A 21,880-nucleotide genomic window follows, 5' to 3' on the forward strand; every position below is an offset into this window, starting at 1 on the left:
CACATGACTTGGCCTACACCCATTTGGGGCTACCAAACAAAGTGGCACAACAGCTCTGACAGACAAACATTATTTTGCTATCCCTTCAATTAACGGAGAAAAGTTGCAGATTTTGACAATCAATATGCAGTCTACCATTGTAAAAAGGCTTCCTCGCGATTACATAGGTTTTGAGATGCAAAAAAAGAATGAACAACTAACTGCATGTCTAAATGCAGTTATTTGCCCAAATGCAGGGACACCACAGTCATTTTGGTTGATGTTGCAACAATGAGAGAATGAAATAAAATTCTGAGCCTCCAGTAATGCCTCCCAATCTGGATTAGATTTAGTCGACCCAACTCCCAGCACATGCTGCAATAATAAAAATATGTAATCTGAGTATCAAAGAAACTTCTCAAAGGTCCGAGTGAGATGATTAAAAAAATTAAACATATTTCAAGGTTGCTTTTGAATGGGCAAAGTTTGCCTTATTTTTAAAATCCAATTTTCTTTGAATTTAGCCACAGATATGATACTTAATCTTTGCTCCATTCTGATGTCGCCCCTCTTGACCATTGCATTCCACTCAAAATAACCAATTTAGCTTTGCTTTCTGAGATGAATAAACATCACGGAAATGTGTTTTTTTTCCCGTCACATTCAGAGACCAGAGTTTGGAATCAGGCAAACCAGAAACAGCTGCTGGGCACAACCTTTGTCAAATCAAGTGCTATTGATTAGTTGATGTATATGCAGCTGAACTTTGGCACAAGTTGATCTCGATGAAATTACATGCATTTGGACTTGAATGGATTGAATCAGACTTTTTTTTTGAGTTCACAGCACTAGGAGGAAATGGTGCCTGACCAAGAAAAAAACTAATGCATGTTCATCAACTCTTCAATTGCATCGACAATGGACATCCTGCCTTAAGCATTGAATTCTGAAAGCCTTTTCCTCCTGGGTTACCAGAAATGTAGAACGTTTTTGAGATAAAAGAAAATAACTTTTTACACCGATCTTTTTTTAAAAAAATATTTTAGAGATTACAGTGCCAGTGTGAACACAACACCTGTGGGGAGAGCTGTGGTGAGTGTTGCCCTGGTTACCATCAGAAAGCATGGCGGTCTGGAACCTTTACTTCTGATAACACATGTGAGAGTAAGTAGACACTTTTAAGTGGATTTAATAGAGGTGCTTACAATTATGAAAGGTTTTGAGAGGACAGATAGCGAAGGGTTGTTTCCACTGGCTGGGAAATGGGCACAAGAGGCATAAATTTAGGATCAGTACTAAGCATAAAGAGGAAGTTAAAAAGAATTTTTTTCACATAAAAAATTATTAGAATATGATTTGGATTACTGAAAGTTGCTGTTAAAGCTGAGTCAATCACAGCATTTAACAAGGAATTAGACAAACACTGGAAGAGGCCGTAATATTAGAGTATGATGAAAGAGTAGAAAAATTGGATCAGATTAGATGCCTTCAATGTGGAGCTAGCACTGCATAGGCACAATAGGCCGAATGACTTGTGCTGAAATTTCTGAGTCTATAGGAGTGAAATTTAACTTCTGTGGGGCGCCCATTGTACACCCATTGAAGTCAACGGGAAGGAAAATCGTCCAGGGTGTATATCGGGCCGGGGTGTATATCGGGCGGGGTGTATATCGGGCGGGGGTGTATATCGGGCGGGGGTGTATACCGGGCGGGGTGTATATCGGGCGGGGGTGTATATCGGGCGGGGGTGTACACCGGGCTGGGGTGTAAACCGGGCTGGGGTGTAAACCGGGCTGGGGTGTATACCGGGCGGGGTGTATACCGGGCGGGGTGTATAACAGTCAATCCGATCCGCTCGTTTTGTGCCCCCGCCGAAGTTGAATTTCACCCCCACATTTCCAATTTAACCTTGTGGAAATCCACTTAGTGTCTGTAGTCAGTGTGTCGTCATAGGAAGTTAAATTTTTCCACAATACCGTATTATTGTTCAGCAAACGTGCAGCATTTTCATTGCTGAGACTGTTTTCGTTAAAAGAGAGGGGATGATGGGGAGATTTGATAGAGGTATTTAAAATGTTGAAGGGATGGGACCGACCGAGCAGATAGAAACAGACGGTTTCCAGTAATTTAAGGGCTTGGAACTAGGGGACGTAGAAGATTAAATGTAAGAGATTTAGGATAGAGTGCGGAAGAAACGTATTACACAGATGGTTCTGAGGCTGTGGAACGCAAACAGTTAGTGATTGAAGCAGAGGCCATGTCAGCATTTAAGAACAGGTTAGACAGGTGGTTGACTGAATTAAAGGGTATGGGATAAAGCACGCACATGAATTCGGACTACTACTCTAGTGGGGGATAAACACCAACATGGACTGGTTGGCCAAAAGACCTGCTTCCGTGTTGTAATTTCTAAATAGTTCCATGTAATGCGAAGGTTCAGCTTGTTGCTATCTAATTCTAACTAAAGTAACAACCCCTCCCCCCACCAAATTAAAGTTATAGTTTTTCTTTATTTAGCAATGCAATATGTCATTTTATATTTGAATATAAAGTGATGCCATTTTAATTATCCTCTACATTTAGGACTTGTGTGAGTCAGTAAAACCAGACTTCAGAAGAAGAAATTCAATTTTGTGACAAAAATTTAGAGCTAAGATATCAATATGCATTTATTATATTCACTGTTTTGTATGTTGTCAAACATCTGTTATCATAGTAGGTGCAGCACAGGAAGAGGCCATTCAGCCCATCGTGTCTGTGCCAGCTCTTTGAAAGAGCTATCCAATTAATCCCATTCCCCTGCTCTTTCCCTGTAGCCCTGTAAATTTTTCCCCTTCAAGTATTTATCCAATTCCCTTCTGAAAGTTACTATGGAATCTGCTTCCACCACCCTTTCAGGCAGTGCATTCCAGATCATAACAACTCGCTGCGTAAAAAAAATGTTTCCTCATGTCGCCTCTGGCTCTTTTGCCGATCACCTTAAACCTGTGTCCTCTGGTTACCGACCCTTCTGCCATTGGAAACAGTTTCTCCTTACTTACTCTATCAAAACTGTTCATGGTCTTGAACACCTCTATCAAATCTCTCCATAATCTTCACTGTTCTAAGGAGAACAACCCCAGCTTCTCCAGTCTCTCCACATAACTGAAGTCCCTTATCCCTGGTACCATTCTGGGAAATCTCTCCTGCACCCTCTCTAAGGCCTTGACATCCCTCCTAAAGTGTGGTGCCCAGAATTGAACACAATACTCCAGCTGTGGCCTAACCAGTGTTTTATAAAGGTTTAGCATAATTTCCTTGCTTTTGTACTCTATGCTTCTATTAATAACGCCCAGGATCCCATATGTTTTTTTAACAGCATTCTCAACTTGTCCTGCCATCTTCAAAGATTTGTGTATGTACATCCCCAGGGTCTCTCTGTTCCTGCATCCCCTTTAAAATTGTACCATTTAATTTATATTGCCTCTCCTCATTCTTCCTACCAAAATGCATCACTTCACACTTCTCTGCGTTAAATTTCATCTGCTTCATGTCTGCCCATTTCACCAGCCTGCCTTCTGTTCTCCTGAAGTCTGTTACTGTCCTCCACATTGTTTACTACATTTCCGACTTTCGTGTCATCTGCAAACTTTGAATTATGCTTCATAGATGCAGTTATTTTTCACATTTGGATCCAAGATGTTGTTGGTAGATATCTTTACGTACTGAAATTACCATAGATTTGATTTGAGTATGATATGAAGACGCTTATCTCAATTTGCACTCATTTTGTTTTCTAACCAGAGTGCAATTGCCATGGCAAAACAGAGGATTGTTACTATGACCAAAGTGTAGCTGATCGCAACCTGAGTTTGAACATGCTCGGTCAATACATTGGTGGAGGTGTATGTGTCAATTGTACCAACAACACTACAGGTATCAACTGTGAGACCTGTATCAATGGCTTCTACAGACCTTACAAGGTAACTGTTGTGTGAAGCAGAATCCTTTAATCTGACCCAGTTCCTCTGGTGCGAATAACCAACTATCTATACTTTCAGTTTTAGTCTTGTAACATTGTTATGATATTGAAGTTAAGCATTTCAAACCACAACTAATGACATTATTTAATGCAAAATACTCCGGATGCTGTAAATCTGAAATAAAAACAGAAAATGCTGGAAAAGCTCAGCAAGTGAGGCAGCATCTGTGGAGAAAGAAACAGAGTTAACATTTCAGGTCGAAATGTAGAACTGTAAAATATTAAAGAGTTAAAGTTTTTACGCAAGGACAGAGCCAGGGAAAGAGGGGTAGGGAGGGGAGGGGAGGAAAGAACAACCTGTGATAGGGTTGAGGGCAAGAGTGAGACATTATTTAAAATATGTTTTCTTAATATTTTTAAATATATTGGTAGATTTCTTTTAAATCAGGATATTATTCAAGCTATTAATTAAATAGTGAAGAACTGGATAGAGTAACAGTTTGTTTTGGTTTGCTTATAATGTTGATATATTTGCAGATGTCTCCTTTTGACCGTGATCCGTGCTTGCCATGTGGCTGTGACTCAGCAGGATCTATAAATACTACTTGTGTGAAGGATGACAATCATGCATTCACAGAACGTGGTAAGTTGATTTAAATATGTGGCTTCTTAACTCCATTTGCAAAAATAACAATATATTCATAGATAGACTTTTATGTATTGAAAGAACTAGAAGAATGCTATAGTGCATGGCAGAGATAAAGGAAAGTACAGGACTGGAGAAGACTCTGCAATCTTACTTGGCTGGTCCCAACAACTAATACCTTTCAATGGCCCAATCTCTCAAATATCTATCCAATTCTCCTGTACCTTTATTCCACATTGAGTGCCTTTACTGCCTCCCGGGACTGTCCGTTCCACACTTTCACCATCCACTGTGTAAATCAATTAAATCTAGAAGAGGTCTGTGTAAGTTTTTGTTACATTATAAAGCATTATTCACATAATTCTGTACATAAATCTCTATTGCTTGCTTTCTATTTTTTTTGTACTAGGTCTTTTCCCTGGTCAGTGCCATTGCCGAGAAGGTTACGCTGGGAAGATGTGCAACCATTGTGCTTTGGGCTTTAAAGGCTTTCCCAATTGTATGCGCTGCAATTGTAGTATTGTAGGCAGCATCAATGATGACCCTTGTGCTGAGCCATGCCAATGCAAGGTTTGTAGACACCATGTTGCAATATATCTCTTCTTTAAAAAAAAAATACACATATTTTGTAAAGTCACTGTGTAATTTTCTCAGACCAAACATTCAGGAGACTACACTGGGACACTGACTGTCACTATGGTTGTGGGCATATTGGGGTAGAAATTAGACCGGTGGGAGAACCCCAAATGTTTCATTAACAGGCAGCATGGTGGGACAATACGTTAGGGCGTCACGATCTGATGCTATGATGTGATGGAAGTCTGAATCGCTCACTCCACTAAGTTACCAGATTCAGCGGAGCTGCCATGGGGATGTGTCAAACTGATGCCAGACATCTCTTCATTAGGCAGCAGGAAAAGTCATCACTGGGACCCTTTTGCTTGCTTTCTAATGTTTTACTGAAGAGTGGCGGAGGCCTGGGAGCATGTTGTCTGCCCACTTGCCTGCAGAAGGTTTATGTCTTAGTGGGAATAGAGAGCAGGGAAAGCGGAGGTGGGGGGTGGGGGCACACCTTCAACAAAAGTTACAGCTTCCTTTCTAGAAAAGTACAGTTTCTCCAGGAGGTAACTTTTTGTTTTTCCAAAATGAATCCAACAACTCATGGGCTCAATTTTAAAAGTGAAAAATGGGTAGATTGGGCCCAGGGAGACGTTGAAAATTGCCACCATTTCAGACCCGCCCCAAACCCGCCCATTTCTGGTTTTCACCGGGGCGGGAAGAGGGGCGGGCGACCAACCCATTCCCAGGAGGCAGGTCGGGTCTTAAAACCTTTCAAGGAGGCTTCAGGCCTCCACTTTTCTGGACTTCCCAATTTCAACCTCGGGGGCCAGGATTTCCGGGTCTTCTGTTGTATGTCTCGTGAAAGGAGGCGAGCAAGCCCGAGACTAACAGGTAGGTGCCTAGAAAGGCACAGCTTGTGGGCCCGGAGGAGCAGGAGTGCTTTCCCCAGGCCCAACAAGCCTACTTACACCGACCCCCCAACGATCGCGGACTCCCGACCCCTGATCACGGACCCCCGATCCCCCAACCCCGATCCTCCCCCCCCCCACTCCGATCCTCTGACCCCCGATCCTCCCCCTCAACGTTCGTGATGACGCCCGATCCTGACATCCCTCCTGTGACTGACCCCCGATCCCTCCCCCTATGACTCTTGACCCTGTGCCAAACTATGCCCACCCATGCCCCCCCGTGCCCACCCCCCCACCCCCCCCACCATACAAGCAAAGGCTTACCTGAAGACGTCCTCTCCCTGACTGGTCTCCCATCCAACTGAGATCAGTCTGTCACTCAGGCTGGTCAGTTGGTCGGGAAACTGACAAAAAATAAATAAAAGACGTCCTTACTTCAAAATCGTTTGGACGTCGGGGAAACCCGGACTAATGGGTTTCCCGTCCCCAATTTGATCCCCTGCCCCCTTCTCGGCTCAGTTTTAAAATTGAGCTCCATGTGTGAGGGGTAGTAAAGAAAGAACTTGCATTTATATAGCACCTTTCACATCCTCAGGATGGCCCAATGAATTACTTTTGACGTGTGAATACTGTTTTTTTGTAGGCACATGCAGCAGCCAATTTGCATACAGCAAGATCCCACAAACAGCAAATGAGATGTATTTGGTGAGGTTAGTTGAAAGTTAAGTGTTGAGTAGGACACTGGGAAAAATCTCTTGCTTGTCTTAAAATAGTGCCATGGGATTCACCTGAGGGGGCAGAGCCTCGTTTAACATCTCACCTGAAAGACAGTACCTCTAACAATGAGCATTCCCTCAGTACTGACTTAAACTTGTTTGCTTAAGTTCTGCAATGGAGCTTGCAGCCACAACCTTCTGTTCAGAGGCAAGAGGTCTACCACTGAGCCAAGGCTGACACTTAGGCCTGCAAATTCCTGGGGCCCTGCCCTGCCGGCATAAGTGTGGTGGAGCGGAACTCCTGCCCGCTGTCTCCTAATGCCGGAAACCCCATCCCAGAGTCCAGAGACAGGGTCGTTTGCGTATCCAGCGTGAGTCACTGGCGCCAGCAAGTGCACATCAGTGATAGCTACCCTAGCTCGAGCCACTTCGCTCTTCCAAGACAGAGTGAATTCCTCCTGAGGCCCAAATGGGCCAACGGAAAACATTTTTTTCCGAACTCTCGGTTCTCCACTCCAACCTGATAAGTGTACTCTAGTGAAGTCTTGGGGTCATTAGAAGGCCTCTAAGTAACATAGGACAAGTCTTACCTGAGGCCTTTCAAGGGTGTAAAGGCAGGATTTTCCTGGAGAAGGCCAGGAACCCGTCCGACATGCCCTTTGACATGGGGGATGGGGTGGAAGATCCATCCGTGGGCCCCCTCCCCGGCCGGAATTTCAAGGTCCGGTCAAATTGTGGGGGATTCCTGCAGAACCCGGGTTCAGCCCATATTTTGACCTCCCCCCTCGCCCCAGTCTAACTGCTACTTACTCCCTCTCCGACCCCAGGAATTTTGGGGCCATAATTTAAAGAAAATAAGTTGGAAATGCTCACCTGCTCCAATACTAGCTACACGATGTGTGGACGTTTTAGAGGGAGAAGAGGTGGTCTCCAGTTAATGTCATGAGATTAGATTTATTTTTAAACAAGTGTCTAGAATGTCACTATGGGCAATATGAAGTAAATCAGAAAATGCTAGAAATGTCCACAGGTCAATCAGCACTCGTCCATCACAATTTAATAATATTTTAATATCTCTTAAAGATCAGAGAATAAGGGGTAGAAATTGGTATGCATGGCGCCCACTTTTTGGGCGGAAAACGGATGACAAGCGTACCAATTTAGCAGTGGGATGGCCCGTGCCCAATTTGCGCAGGCGTTGGTCCCATTGCTAAATTCGTAGGGCCCACTTTTTAGGCGTCTCGGGCGGACCTGTTTAAGGACCCCTTTTCTAAATTAGTTCTCGATGAGTGGGGCAGGCGTCGCTCAGGATTCTTCAGCAGCCCCCGCGGCTGCCAACCAAAAGTTAATATTTAAATTTTTTTTTAAAAATCCCTACCTGTGGAGCCAGTAGGAGCAGGAGTGCCCCCCCCCTCACACACCCCTCCCCTTGTAGCTCGCTCCACCCCTTCCTGTGATTTACCGTGTCAGCATTGGCACAGTGATGGCAGTCTCACCTCCTGAATCAGAAGGTTGTAGGTTCATTCCATTCCAGCGAGTTGAGCACATAATCTAGGCTGGCACTTCACTGCAGTACTGAGGGAGTGCTGCACTATCGGAGGTGCCATCATTCGGATGAGATGTTAAACCGAAGCCCCGTCTGCCCTCTCAGCTGGACGTAAAAGATCCCATGGCACTATTTTGAAGAAGAGCAGGGGAGGTCTTCCCAGTGTCCTGGCCAATATTTATCCCTCAACCAACACCTAAAAACAGATGATCTGGTCATTTATCTCGTTGCTGTTTGTGGGACCTTGCTGTGCTTATATTGGCGACCATGCTTCCTACATCACCACAGTGACTACACTTCAAAAGTACTTCATTGTCTGTAAAGCGTTTTGGGGAGTCTTGAGGTCGTGAAAGGTGCTAAATAAATGCAACTTCTTTCTTTACCTGAGGGCTGCTGCCGGGGAGGCAGGAGGGCTGAAATTGTTCTTACCTGTCGGGCGAGCGGCCTGCGGAGAGGCGACCAGCGCCAGCAGCTCCCCACAATTAGTCAGATAAGGCCCAAGGACCAATTTCTATCGATCCTCGCGCCTCTTGCTTCAGGCACACGTTGCCAACCAGTTGAATTTTTACCCCTAAAACTCTGAAGTCTACAAATTACTGTCAGCAATATTAGTGTAGTATAAGAATGAATGATACCTGCTTTCACTGGTGGCTGTCGAGGTTGTGAATGATGCTTATTTATGTAAGCTTGTGGTATAAATCACGTAATGTACTGCCACCAGTAATTCACTCTCAGACCCAGAATACAAAATTCTGAATTACAGAGAAACGTGGAGGGAGAGAACTGCGACCAGTGTAAGCCGGGTTTCTACAATCTGCAGGAGAGGAATCCTGAAGGCTGCACAGAATGTTTTTGCTTTGGACTCTCTGGTGTTTGTGAAAGCACTTCCTGGCCTATTACACAGGTGAGTTCTGACTGGTTAACTATGTGCATGCATATGCTTCATTTACATTTCCCAAATATTTGTCCTTGTGGAATTGAAGCGTTCTCACTTAAATTGGAAAAAGATGAAGATGGCTGCCTTGCAAACCATTAAGTCCAGCATGGTGCGTTTAACTGGAGTTACTGGGATAGTGCAAGATGCAGTTTAGCTCTACACTGCCTCTGAAACGGTTTGAAACAATGTTGTTATGGATTTGTAAGCTGCCGCAATGCTGGCTATTATTAAATCAGCTCTGTGTTTATAGCTGTCAGTTACTGTGTTGCAAAATTGTTTTGCAAGGCCACACAGTCTATTAACTCTCTCTTTAAACTGTGAAGCTGTACGGAAAAAATTGCATGGATTTTATGACATTTTGGTGTCTATAAATTGACTTGCAGTCTTCTCAGTCATTGCACAGAACACGTGGACTTAATAAACGCACAAGAATTTTTAGAACCAGGTAAAAGTCATTGGGCCCAAACAAGTCAATACTTCACCATGAGATGGATTTAACTGCTGAGCCATCAGGGCGCAGGGGGGGGGGGAGAGTTTTAACTTTTAACAGAATGAGAAATGCATGAGCTGTTTTCAAGTTTAAGTTAATCTGGATGTTGGTTCCAGTTTGCCAATATGCCATGCAGTGATGGGAATATAATGCCATCCAAAGGTATTTATTTTTAAAACATCACCTTAAAATTAATAAACTTTTTCTCTCAAACTAAAAAAAGTAAATCTTAATTGTTGCTGCAATTCTAAATTTTGTTTCACTGTTTAAATAAAACTCATCGCACCATCTCCAATTCTAACTCACTCTTTCCCAGGGCATCAAAGCAGTGGATCGCCTTTCCTCCCTTTGATCGAATCAGGGTCTTAATCGTACAGTCTGCAGACTTTTAAAACCCACCTTGGTGTCACTTTACCTCTATACGTGATTTACCTCTTCTCATCTCCCACTCTTTCCATACTTGGTAACGTCCTACACTGTGAACCTTGACCCCCTTCACATTGGTTTCTCAATTTCAAGAAAGTTGATCAAAATCTTATTTTAGGCTCTTTGTGTAGACCATGGCTGAGAAATTTGACTTCTGCCTGAAGGAGGCGCTATGTCACCAGAGTGGCCGCTGCCCCCCCCCCCCAACCCCAACCATCCCCCCTCCCCGTTTATGCTGACGTGGCAGTCCAAACCAAATTTAGGATCGGACCTCATTTAAATGCCTCTGGTGAGTTACAGGCGTCAAACGAGTGCCCCGTTGCAGCTCGCCGGTCATGGGAGGGCGAGAAATCAGTTGGCTCCTACGCTGAACCGTGTGGCAAATCGGGTCTGGAGTGAGAGGGGTGCCTCGAACATACCCGGCAGCTGGCCAGAGGTTTTTTTTTTGGGCCCAGGAGGAGCACACCTGCTTCTCCTGGGCCCGCAAAGATAAAAACTCAAAATTCCCTGGGCCTTTTTTTGAGCAGCCTCCAGCGATTAGGCCGTGCCTGCTCTGCCCTTTTTCATTTTGCAATTGTCATCCTACAACCAAAATAGGATCCCCAGTTTGAATATTTAGGCAGCCGTACGCCTGTTTCAGGCGGGCAGTCTGCTCGTCCATTTACGGACCAGCCTGAATTTTGCGTCCGGTGGGCCTTGGGCATCAAGGGGGTGGCTGAGGTGTTCCCCCTCCCCCCATCCCACCCCACCCCACCCCACCCCACCACACCACACCCCACCCAATCTTCAACTGCTGGCTGCCCATTTTTCAGGCTCCAAACAGGCATCCACGATTTGAATTTGTCCCTCATTGTTTATTTAAACACAAGCAACTTTGCTTTGACATATGGGGCTCAATTTTAAAAGTGAAAAACGGGTGGGTTTAGGGCGGGGGGCAATGAAAATTGCCACCATTTCACACCTGTCCCCTACCTGCTCATTTCCGGTTTTCACCGGGGCGGGAAGAGGGGCGGGCGTCCAACCCAGTCCCAGGAGGCGGGCCGGGCCTTAAAACCTTTGATGGGGGCTTTGGGCCTCCATTTTTCTGGACTTCCTGATTTCAACCCCGAGGGGGCTGGGATTCTCGGGCTTTCTGTTTTACGCTTTGTGAAAGAAGGGCGAGAAGGCCCGAGACTAACAGGTAGGTGCCTAGAAGGGCACAGCTTGTGGGCCCGGAGGAGCAGGAGTGCCTACCCCAGGCCCAACAAGCCTACCTGCACCGACCCCCCCCAACGATCGCGAACACCCAACCCTCCGCTCATGGACCCCCCCGATCGCGGACCCCCAACCCTGATCCTCTGACCCCCGATCCTTCCCCCCACTCCTTCCCCGCCACTCCAAACCCCAACCCTGATCCCCGATCCCGAACCTCGATCCTCCGACCCTCGATCCCAATCCTCCCCCCACTCCGATTCTCCGACTCCTGACCCCGATCCTCCGACCCCCGATCCTCCCCCTCAATGACCGCGGACTCTCACGATGACACCCGATCCCGGCACCCACCCGCCCCGTGACTGACCCCCTATCCCTTCCCTCATGACTCATGACCCCGTGCCAGCCTATGCCCCCCCATGCTCCCCTCCCCCCCCCCCCCCCCCCCCCCAATTCCATACAATCAAAGACTTACCTGCAGACTTACCTGAACACGTCCTCTCCTTGGCTGCTCTCCCGACCCACTGAGACCAGCCTGTCACTCAGGCCAGTCAGTCGGACAGGAAACCAACAAAATAAGATGTCCTTACATCAAAATCGTAAGGATGTCCGGGAAACCCGTACTAATGGGTTTCCCGTCCTCAATTTGACCCCCCGTCCCCTTCCCGGCTCGGTTTTAAAATTGGGCCCGTGATCTAAATTCACAATGCTTTCTGGAGGATTGCCTTTGTAAATCAAAAACTTTCAAAGCATTGAAGTTAATGAGTGGAAGTTTCATGTTGGACTAAATGAGTGTTCCATTTGAATCAGCTGTCCCAAGAATCAAAGGATAGGGACCTCCCTTATTTTAATTTATTGCACTAATGGTTGGGTAATTAATTCCTCTGCCTGAACATGTAAAAAATGAATTTGTTTAATTTCAAGCATGTTCCCATTCTGAATATTTGTTTTTTCAAAAACATTGAAGTGATTATTCATTCCACCGAGCAGCCGGATACTGATGAAAGTTTGTTATTTTTAAGGCAGAACTTTGTATGGTATTTAAGTAAAATAAAGAATATCATAGCTGTTGTCCAAAATTGGTTATCATTTAATTTGTACATAATTTTCTTCAGCATTGTTGACCCATTGATGAGTGGGATTAGTTATATTTGTACCATACAGAATCTTGTACTTTACAATGCAAGAGAAATATTGCGCAATTTACATTTTTATTTTGAAGGTCATGGATGTTAATAGCTGGCAAGTGACTGATCGTCAGGGTATAAAGAGGGTGAGACCCTATCAGGATCTGTTTGATGGCCCCAACCAAATGAGCATTAACAACACTGAAGCCAGAAAAACCCTGCCTGCCCTGTATTACTGGACAGCTCCAGAATCATACTTGGGTAATAAGGTAAATCAATTTTTTAAAAAGTTTTAATCGAACCCATTATTTTTTAAAATTAGATAAAGATGTTTTGAGATTATTGCCTTCTCAGGCTGATGAGAAAATGGCCAATGAAGTTTGATTTATAAAAAGAAATAATTAACTTTGTTAGGGGAGAAATTTCAATAATGGAGGGAGTGGGGAACTGAAACCTGATTCCAGCGAAGGGCCTGCAATTTGGGGCCGATCCCAGATCCATCAGGTTTCTGCCCCATTGAGGAAAAGTTGAAAGATTGCACTTGGGTGGGGGGATGTGGGGTCCCTGTAACATTCAAATGTACAAAATTGACAGGCAGGAAAAGACCAGCTGGTCCATCAAGCCTTCCCCACATCATGATGGGCAGAGCATCTAAAGTAACTAGACCAAGGTCCTTGAGCCTATCTGAGTAGCTGAGGTTCTTTAAGATAGGAATCATTCATGTAGCTCTCCTCTGGACCTTTTCCATGTGGGGGGACCACAAATGGGCATAGTACTTCAGATGTCGTCTGACCAACGACCTGTACAATGTAACATTGCTGAACTACATTGGTGGGGTGGGGGGCGTCTGAGGACGCTGCTGGCCTACCTAAGAATCCCACCAAGACCACCACGGAAATACCATTGTGCATGTTAGTGACTGTTACGGCGTCACCGTTTTAGCCACATGCATTAAATTTTCGTAGAAAACACCTTAATACACTCATACAATACAGGTAAATGTATTTCACATGTGTATATTTACTTAACAAATATCCACCACCATTCAGTAACCAAGGAAGTAAAGCACCCACAATGAAAAAAACCACTCACATGCTCTGTTTTTCACCATACTAACAAACGCACAAAAAGGTTGAAGTACACGCATGCGAATAAGAGTATTGAGATTACATGCTCTGGTGTCTTGGACAACACTGATCTACAGTCCCCTTCACCCAATAGAAAGCGACCATCCAGTGAAAGCTCTGTCCAGTCGATGCCTCCTTTCTACAGGAAAAGTGATGAAGGCATTGCCCCTTGCAAATATTGCAATTGCCACCTCCTTAATAAAGTTGTACATTGCAGAATGCCTGATGTGACAAATAGTTCCGATGGTAGATTGGAAGGATGCGCTGGCATGAAAGCTTCATGCTGTGATAGCCTTCACTTCCAGTGGAAGAGCCATTCCTGTTCCAGGTGTTGTCTGCAGGTTATCCTGCAGCAGATGGCACAGCTCTGTGGCAGCCATCCTTGTGAAGCAGAAGCTCAAAAGCTAAGCTTCCTCTGACATGACAAGGTAGGGATGGCGGGTTCCATAAACACAGATTCAAGGGATAGTGCAGACAGAATGTTTCACCTGTATTTTTGGCTCCCCCGTGATCCGCCTTACCTGAATCATACAGTAATATCTCAATGCACAAAGGAATTACGATCCTCATCGTTTTTATGGTTGCATTTATAGGAACATAGGAACAGGAGTAGGCCATTTGGCCCCTCTTGCCTGCTCTGCCATTTGATAAGATCATGGCTGATCTGTGATCTAACTCCATATACCTGCCTTTGGCCCATATCCCTTAATACCTTTGGTTGCCAAAAAGCTATCTATCTCAGATGACAGCAGCCACCAAGAATCAGGAAGGAGACTACTGGCAGGAGAAAGTTTTTTTTAATTCAAGTAATAATGGTGCACTGTGCAGCAACACCAACCAATGCATGGAGCAGAATGCTGCAAAATTCAACAGAAAAGGCAAAAGAAACAAATATTCTTTACAGTACCTGCAACATTAACCTTTCTTGGAAATTTACTTGAAGAGACCAGGCCCCAGGAATCTGGATAAGAATTTGCCCAATTTTTATAGGCAAAGGACAAGCTGTGGGCAGAGCTCAACCCGTTAGGAAATCCGATGTAAGTAATTATTCTATTTAAACAAGGACCACGCATGCTGGTGGTGAGGCCTCACTTTCTCCCGTGCGAATGGTGCCGCAGAAAATCAGGCAAGGCATGTTTTCAGTCACGCAAGGTCAGAAGCCTGATTAACCGACTTATGTCTGCTCCTCGTTAGACTCCTCACCGCCAGCGAAGCTGCAAAAAAAATTGGGACTTTAGAACTTAACTGAGTGTAGTCATCATTGGATTCTGTAGTGCTTTATTTCTGGTTTTAGCTTCCCTTTAATGATTATTGTGTTTCCTACATTACAACAGTGACTACAGTTCAAAAGTAGTTAATTGGCAGTAAAACGCTTTGGGACGTCCTGAGGTGAAAGGTGCTATATAAATGCAAGTCTTTCTTTTTTTTCCCTTCACAGTTGAATGCCTACGGAGGATACCTGAAGTTCACAGTGTTGTATGATTTTCCAATGGAAAGCACTGATAATGAGCTGACCTCTAATATTGATATCATCATTGAGGTAAAGATGCTGGAAACAATTAGGAATTGAATAAAACTGATTGCACAGTAAGGCAACTCCCAAACTATGATGCTAGAGGTCTGTGCAAGTCATTGTACACATTCATTCTGTGCACACCTCTTATAGGTGACTTACATTTAAAGGGTAATTCTGGGATCGGAGTGGAGAATCGGACTTGAGTGAACGTGGGTCAGAGATAGGACTATAATGTAACCCAGGTCCTCTGACCTACACTCCCTATGATGGTGGCTACCTCCCCACTTCCCCAGAAGCATGGGATCATGCAATAATCCCTTTCACTTGCATGTTACATGTAATCCACCGATATGTATTCTGTTTTAATTCCTGCAAAGCACCATTTACGTACAGGAAGTAAATTGGACACAGTAATTCATATGCAGAAGAATGTTATTAAGCAAAAGTGAATGTTTAGGATTCACACAGTTAGTGATTTACAATAAAAGTCTGCTTAATCCTGGTAAACCCCCGTGTGGTGAATCTCATTAAAACCCCTTTGTTGATGCCAGAAGGCATTAATGTCCTTTTGTAAACGTCATTAAGCATCAAATACTTGGAGCATACTGATAGCTGGCAGGGTCATAAAAGTTGCCTAAAAACCAAAATTATCAAAATACCACAAACATTGGTGAGTTGCAAGACTGTGATCTAATTTCTGGGATTAATAAATTGATTAAATTTCCTCTTGTGATTTATTAAACTGAAGCCCTTGATCAGATTACATAGAGCATGATGGCTAAGTGAGAGTAATTACAAGGGAAGAATCTCATCAAGGGGTGCAAATGATATCATTAACTATGAAAGCAATATGGTTTGACATCTAAAATACAAAATTAGTTTATGTTCTTTATAGTCATTCACAGGTACTCATTTTTTATGATGCATATCTATTTTGCCTCTGAGTCAGGAAATTATGGGTTCAACCCCACATCAAGACTTCAGTATATAATCTAGGATGGCACTCCAATACAGTGTTGAGGAGATTCTGTATTGTCAGATGTACCACCCTTCGGATAAGATGTTAAATTGAGGTTCTGTTTTGTTATTCTGGTTGTTCAGGTAAATTTGAAAGGTGCAAAAGTTGCCCTATTTTCATGCTCTTTCAGTTTGAGCTCTAGATTCAGTGGTAAGGATGTTTGAAAAAAATAGGTGCCCTTTTGCTGAAGAGTGGGCTCTTCCCTGATTTTCTTCTCTCCCCTCCTTTTTTTCGCTAAGGAAAGTTTTTCTTGAAGTAAGTCAGTCAATTCCCCTCAGTTGGATGCTGGCACTTTACAGACAGTGATTATGAGGGGCATGTGATTTCATTCAATTTCACACTGTTGGCATTGATAGAGGAGGGAAAAGGGCAAGGGATAAAATTTAAAGGGACACCATTTGGCAAACTTTTGCTCGGTTTCATGCGGTATATTTTGCTCCATTTGCTAATGTTAATGTAACTTTAAACTCACCCTGACTTTTTAGCTTCAGTTCGCAAACAGAGAAAAATATTCCTTCAGTGGTAAAGATCATGTTGAAACCCAACATCATCACACTGCTGAATGAAGTCACCAAGGCAATTATGATTGATAGGCTCTTTTGCCTCTCAAAGAGACTGCCTTGTAAAAAATGTTTTGTGCTCTTTAATTTTTAGACTGTCAGTTTGGCTTAGTTAATTCTTATCTCCAGGTCAGAAAGTTCTGGATCATGTTGCATTCCAGGACCTGCGTAATCTAGCTTGACACTTCAGTGCAGTACCAAGGAGGTGCTGCATTGTCAGAGATGCCATCCTTCAGAAGAGACGTTAAACCAGGCTCTGTCTGCTTGTTCCAGAGGTTCATGTCAACATAAAAAATCTCGTGGAACTATTTCAAAAAGAGTAGGGAATTCTTCCAATCTCTGGGCCAACATTCCTTCCTCAACCAAGGAACACTAAGAATAAATTAGTTAGTCATTGATCTCACTGCTGCTCATGGAGTCTTGCTGCATGCAAGATAGCTGCCATATTTCCCCACATGATGAGAGTCTGCTGAAATGCTCCTGTTTGTAGCTTTATGCTGTCTTTGTATAATGGCACATTTAATCACAGTATTGTTCTGACTGGATTACAATATTTTTCCAGTTCTACACAGCACAGAAAATGCTCTCACTTATTGTGTAAACTGTAACTGTGTACATTTTGATCATTTAGGGCAATGGTCGAACGCTTAGTTCAGGGTCCGATGGCCTTCTGCTCCAACCGTATGAAGAACAATTGGTTACAGTTCGATTTCTACCCGAGAACTTTGTGGACCTTAATACAAATAATGCAATAGACCGAGATCAACTAATGACTGTTCTAGTAAATGTAACACGCCTGCAGATCAGGGCCACATACAACATTGCCAGAAAGGCTGTGTACAGGTGAGTGTACAAATTGAACAATTGTAAAGGACTGCACAATGTCAAAGAAGTGTGATGAGTACTGTTAACAGTTCAGGGTCCAGCCTTCGATATTCTCTTGGGTACAGTGGTCAAATCACCCCAGTAAGCGGCTTGGTGCGATCTTACGTTTAGCGGTGTGCCCATATTGCAAATATCTAACCATAAGATAGCATAACTAAGGGCTGTAAGAACCTTTGTGATCTGAATTGGATATTCATGTCTTTCACACTTCATTCATTTTAAAGTTGCACTGATAAAGCACCTGGCGAGATAAGGACAGACACAAATTTTTAAACTGCTTTAGTTCACAGCAAGTGTATATAGAGAGCAGCAGTTATGATTTCAAATTCTTAATTCAATTAGTGCAACTTCTCTTTGTGCTATAATACAAAAAATAATGAACACGCTATATGCCCCCACATCATTGGGTCATCTTGCTTGACTTAAACAAAATAGCTTGTAACTAGCCTCCTGCATTCTCCTTCTGAGCTCAAAGTGAGCTCTTGCAGCTTTTGTTCAACAACTTGACTGCCTTCATAGGCATTGCTGGACCTGACTAACTGCCTGCGTCTCTTTTTTTAAAAATCTCCCTTTGTTTACAGCCAGATAAGAACAGAGACTTCCCCAACACCATGGGTGTGAGGGGTGTTTTTGCTGAGACAGACTAATAAATTGCTTATTATTTACAGTCTATGGGGAAACAACATCAAAGCTTATCTAATTCGTATTTTAACTGCCTATCGTCTCAATGTCTCTTTTAACTTGTCTGAATACAATTTACTTTAAAAATCCCAAAATTTATTAATTACTCTTTTTTTCTAAATCCTTTCTGTGGAATAATGGTTAAAATTTCCAAAACGTGACAAGTACTTTTAAGATTTGTCTAGTATCTAACAAATTATTATCATACCAGGGACGTGCAAGTTGCTGAAAAATTTAATAAAAGATTATTGACATCAATACTACCTTCAAAATATCAAGCTGTGACTTAAGGTTTACTCCAGTGTAATGTAGTGATTCAAAAGCAAAATACTGCAGATGCTGGAAATCTGAAATAAAAACGGAAAATGCTGGAAAAGCTCAGCAAGCAAGGCAGCATCTGTGGAGAAAGAAACAGAGTTAATGTTTCAGGTCGAAGACCTTTCGTCAGAACTGGAAGATGTTAAAGATTTAAAGTTTTTAAGCAAATACAGAGCCAGGGAAAGGGGGGAGGGGAGGGGAGGAAAGAACAAAAGGGAGAGTCTGCGATAGGGTGGAGGGCAGGAGTGATTTAATGACAAAAGGGATGATGGTGCAAGGCAAGGAGGGTGGTAATGGGACAAGTAAAGAAACAAAAGGTCGATCTAGAGGAGCTGTAAATGGCAACAGCAGAATCATTACTAGCAGCTGCTGTCCAACAAAAAAAAAATTAAAATGGGAGCAGTGGTTATGATCTGAAGTTATTGCAATCAGTGTTGAGTCCAGGAGGTTGTAAAGTGCCTAATCAAAAGATGAGGAACTGTTCCTCGAGATTTCGCAAACTGTCATTGGAACAGTGTAAGAGGCCGAGGTCAGAGTGGGAGTGGGCTGGGGAATTAAAATGGCGAGCGACCGGCAGGTCAGGGTCACACTTGCAGACTGAGCGAAGGTGTTCAGCAAAGCGATCACCCAATCGGCGTTTGGTCTCCCCATTATAGAAGAGACTGCATTGTAAGCAGCGAATACAGTATACTAAATTGAAAGAAGTACAAGTAAATCGCTGTTTCACCTGGAAGGAGTGTTTGGAGCCCTGGATGGTGGAAAGTGAGGAGGTGAAGGGGCAGGGGTTGCATCTCCTGCGCTCGCACGGGAAGGTGCTGTGGAGAGGAGGGCGATTGTAGTGATTGTAGTATTTAACTAACAACCCAGAGGCCATGGGGGCTAAATTTGGCCATGTAGCACCCGTTTTGTAGGCGCTATGCGGACACCGAAAATGGCGTCCGAGATGCGCGCGCACACTTCCAGCGTGACGTGCGCAGGACGCCATCTTGGTAAAGGTGGTTGCACCTAACGAATGTCGGCAGCATGTAAAATAGGGAGATTGTGATGTAAATCAATGTGCAACGCTGATTTGAAGCAGCTGGCGGCATTTTCAAACTCCCCACTCCAGCCAACACACTGTCCTAACCACGCACTGCTGAACAGGAGTTATAGGGCCTGACGGACCTCCCATCAGCGTTATTTAAAGGGAGCATTCAGGAGTTATAGGTTAGTTGCTGGATTAGTTATTCTGGCAGCTGGCACGATTGTGGGTGTTTGTGTAAGTTTCCTATACTTGGAGAAAGTATTGCATAGAGAATGGTCTGGATGGTCTTGCAGTACTGTTAGTGACATTTAAAATAGTGTGCTGAACAAGGTTGCTTCCAGTCATGGATAGCCTGCTAGGGCTTCCTCTAGGAATTGAGCATGACTGGAAGCATGCAGAGAGGCCAGTCAGAGCAGGACAAGCTGCTAGAAGAGGGGGGAGGAGGAGGAGGAGCAGGGCACTCAGCAGGAGCCCATATCCAATGAGGGCCTTCAGGGACCAATTCTCTTATCTCAACTTCAGTGATGACCGGTGCATCTGATGGCTGCGGTTCACAAAAGAGGTCGTGACTGAGATTTGTCAACTGCTGCAGCCACAAACTGCAGCCTCAGAGCAGGGCAAGGACAGCATTGCCTGTGGCTGTCAAGGTAACCGTGATGCTTAATTTTTACGGCTCTGCCCCTGCAAATTTTTTCCCTTCAAGTATTTATCCAATTCCTTTTTGAAAGCCATGATTGAATCTATTTCCACCGCCCTTTCAGGCAGCGCATTCCAGATCATAACTACTCGCTGCGTAAAAAAGTTTTTCTTCATGTCGCCTTTGGTTCTTTTGCCAATCACCTTAAATCTGTGCCCTCTGGTTCTCGACCCTTCCACTAATGGGAAGAGTTTCTCATTATTTACTTTAACTAATGTAAGGAATCGTACAACACCAGGTTATAGTCCAACAGTTTTATTTGAAAATCACAAGCTTTCGGAGGCTTTCTCCTTCGTCAGGTGAGTGTGGGATTCCATGGAAGGTACTGCATATATAGTCAGAGAACAATGCCTGGTGATTACAGATAATCTTTCCAACTGCCCGTTGTCAAGGCAATCAAATGAGTCGAATAGTGTTCAGACAGAGAGACATTACATACAGGACTACTGAATATACAAACGGTCAGAACCCAAAGACAGAGAGAGAGAGAGAGAGAAACATCCGAAAGGAAGAGAAAGAGAGAGAATGATCAGTTGTATTAAAAACGGATAACACTTTTTTCGCTGGTGGGGTTACGTGTAGCATGACATGAACCCAAGATCCCGGTTGAGGCAGTCCTCATGGGTGCGGAACTTGACTATCAATTTCTGCTCGACGATTTTGCATTGTCGTGTGTTTCGAAGGCCGCCTTGGAGAACGCTTACCCGAAGATCGGTGGCTGAATGTCCTTGACTGCTGAAGTGTTCCCCGACTGGGAGGGAACCCTCTTGTCTGGCGATTGTTGCGCGGTGTCCGTTCATCCGTTGTCGCAGTGTCTGCATGGTCTCGCCAATGTACCATTCTCCGGGGCATCCTTTCCTGCAACGTATGAGGTAGACAACGTTGTCCGAGTCACAGGAGTATGAACCATGCACCTGGTGGGTGGTGTCCTCTCGTGTGATGGTGGTATCTGTGTCAATGATCTGGCACCCACCAGGTACATGGTTCATGCTCCTGTGACTCGGCTAACGTTGTCTACCTCATACGTTGCAGGAAAGGATGCCCCGGAGCATGGTACATTGGCGAGACCATGCAGACACTGCGACAACGGATGAATGGACACCGCGCAACAATCGCCAGACAGGAGGGTTCCCTCCCAGTCGGGGAACACTTTAGCAGTCAAGGACATTCTGCCGCCGATCTTCGGATAAGCGTTCTCCAAGGCGGCCTTCGAGACACACGACAATGCAAAATCATCGAGCAGAAATTGATAGCCAAGTTCCGCACCCATGAGGACTGCCTCAACCGGGATCTTGGGTTCATGTCATGCTACACGTAACCCCACCAGCGAAAAAAGAGTTATCTGTTTTTAATACAACTGATCATTCTCTCTCTTTCTCTTCCTTTCGGATGTTTCTCTCTCTCTCTCTCTCTCTCTCTCTGTCTTTGGGTTCTGACCGTTTGTATATTCAGTAGTCCTGTACGTAATGTCTCTCTGTCTGAACACTATTCGACTCATTTGATTGCCTTGACAACGGGCAGTTGGAAAGATTATCTGTAATCACCAGGCATTGTTCTCTGACTATA

The 21,880-nt window shown here is 44.2% G+C and overlaps 1 protein-coding gene across 2 annotated transcripts in view; it reads left to right on the plus strand.

Annotated features, from left to right (window-relative positions):
- lama1 (laminin, alpha 1) overlaps positions 1–21,880 on the plus strand; it is a 361,123-nt gene that overhangs the window by 157,719 nt on the left and 181,524 nt on the right. For both annotated transcript variants that reach the window (XM_067978409.1, XM_067978414.1), the window contains exons 7-14: positions 1,026–1,143; positions 3,763–3,941; positions 4,478–4,583; positions 4,996–5,156; positions 9,081–9,221; positions 12,584–12,757; positions 15,054–15,155; positions 17,341–17,552. In XM_067978409.1, the coding sequence (XP_067834510.1) occupies positions 1,026–1,143; positions 3,763–3,941; positions 4,478–4,583; positions 4,996–5,156; positions 9,081–9,221; positions 12,584–12,757; positions 15,054–15,155; positions 17,341–17,552 (1,193 nt within the window). The remainder of the gene's footprint in view (positions 1–1,025; positions 1,144–3,762; positions 3,942–4,477; positions 4,584–4,995; positions 5,157–9,080; positions 9,222–12,583; positions 12,758–15,053; positions 15,156–17,340; positions 17,553–21,880) is intronic.

The sequence above is a fragment of the Heptranchias perlo genome, chromosome 3, assembly GCF_035084215.1.
Source record: "Heptranchias perlo isolate sHepPer1 chromosome 3, sHepPer1.hap1, whole genome shotgun sequence".
Taxonomy (NCBI): Eukaryota; Metazoa; Chordata; class Chondrichthyes; order Hexanchiformes; family Hexanchidae; genus Heptranchias; species Heptranchias perlo.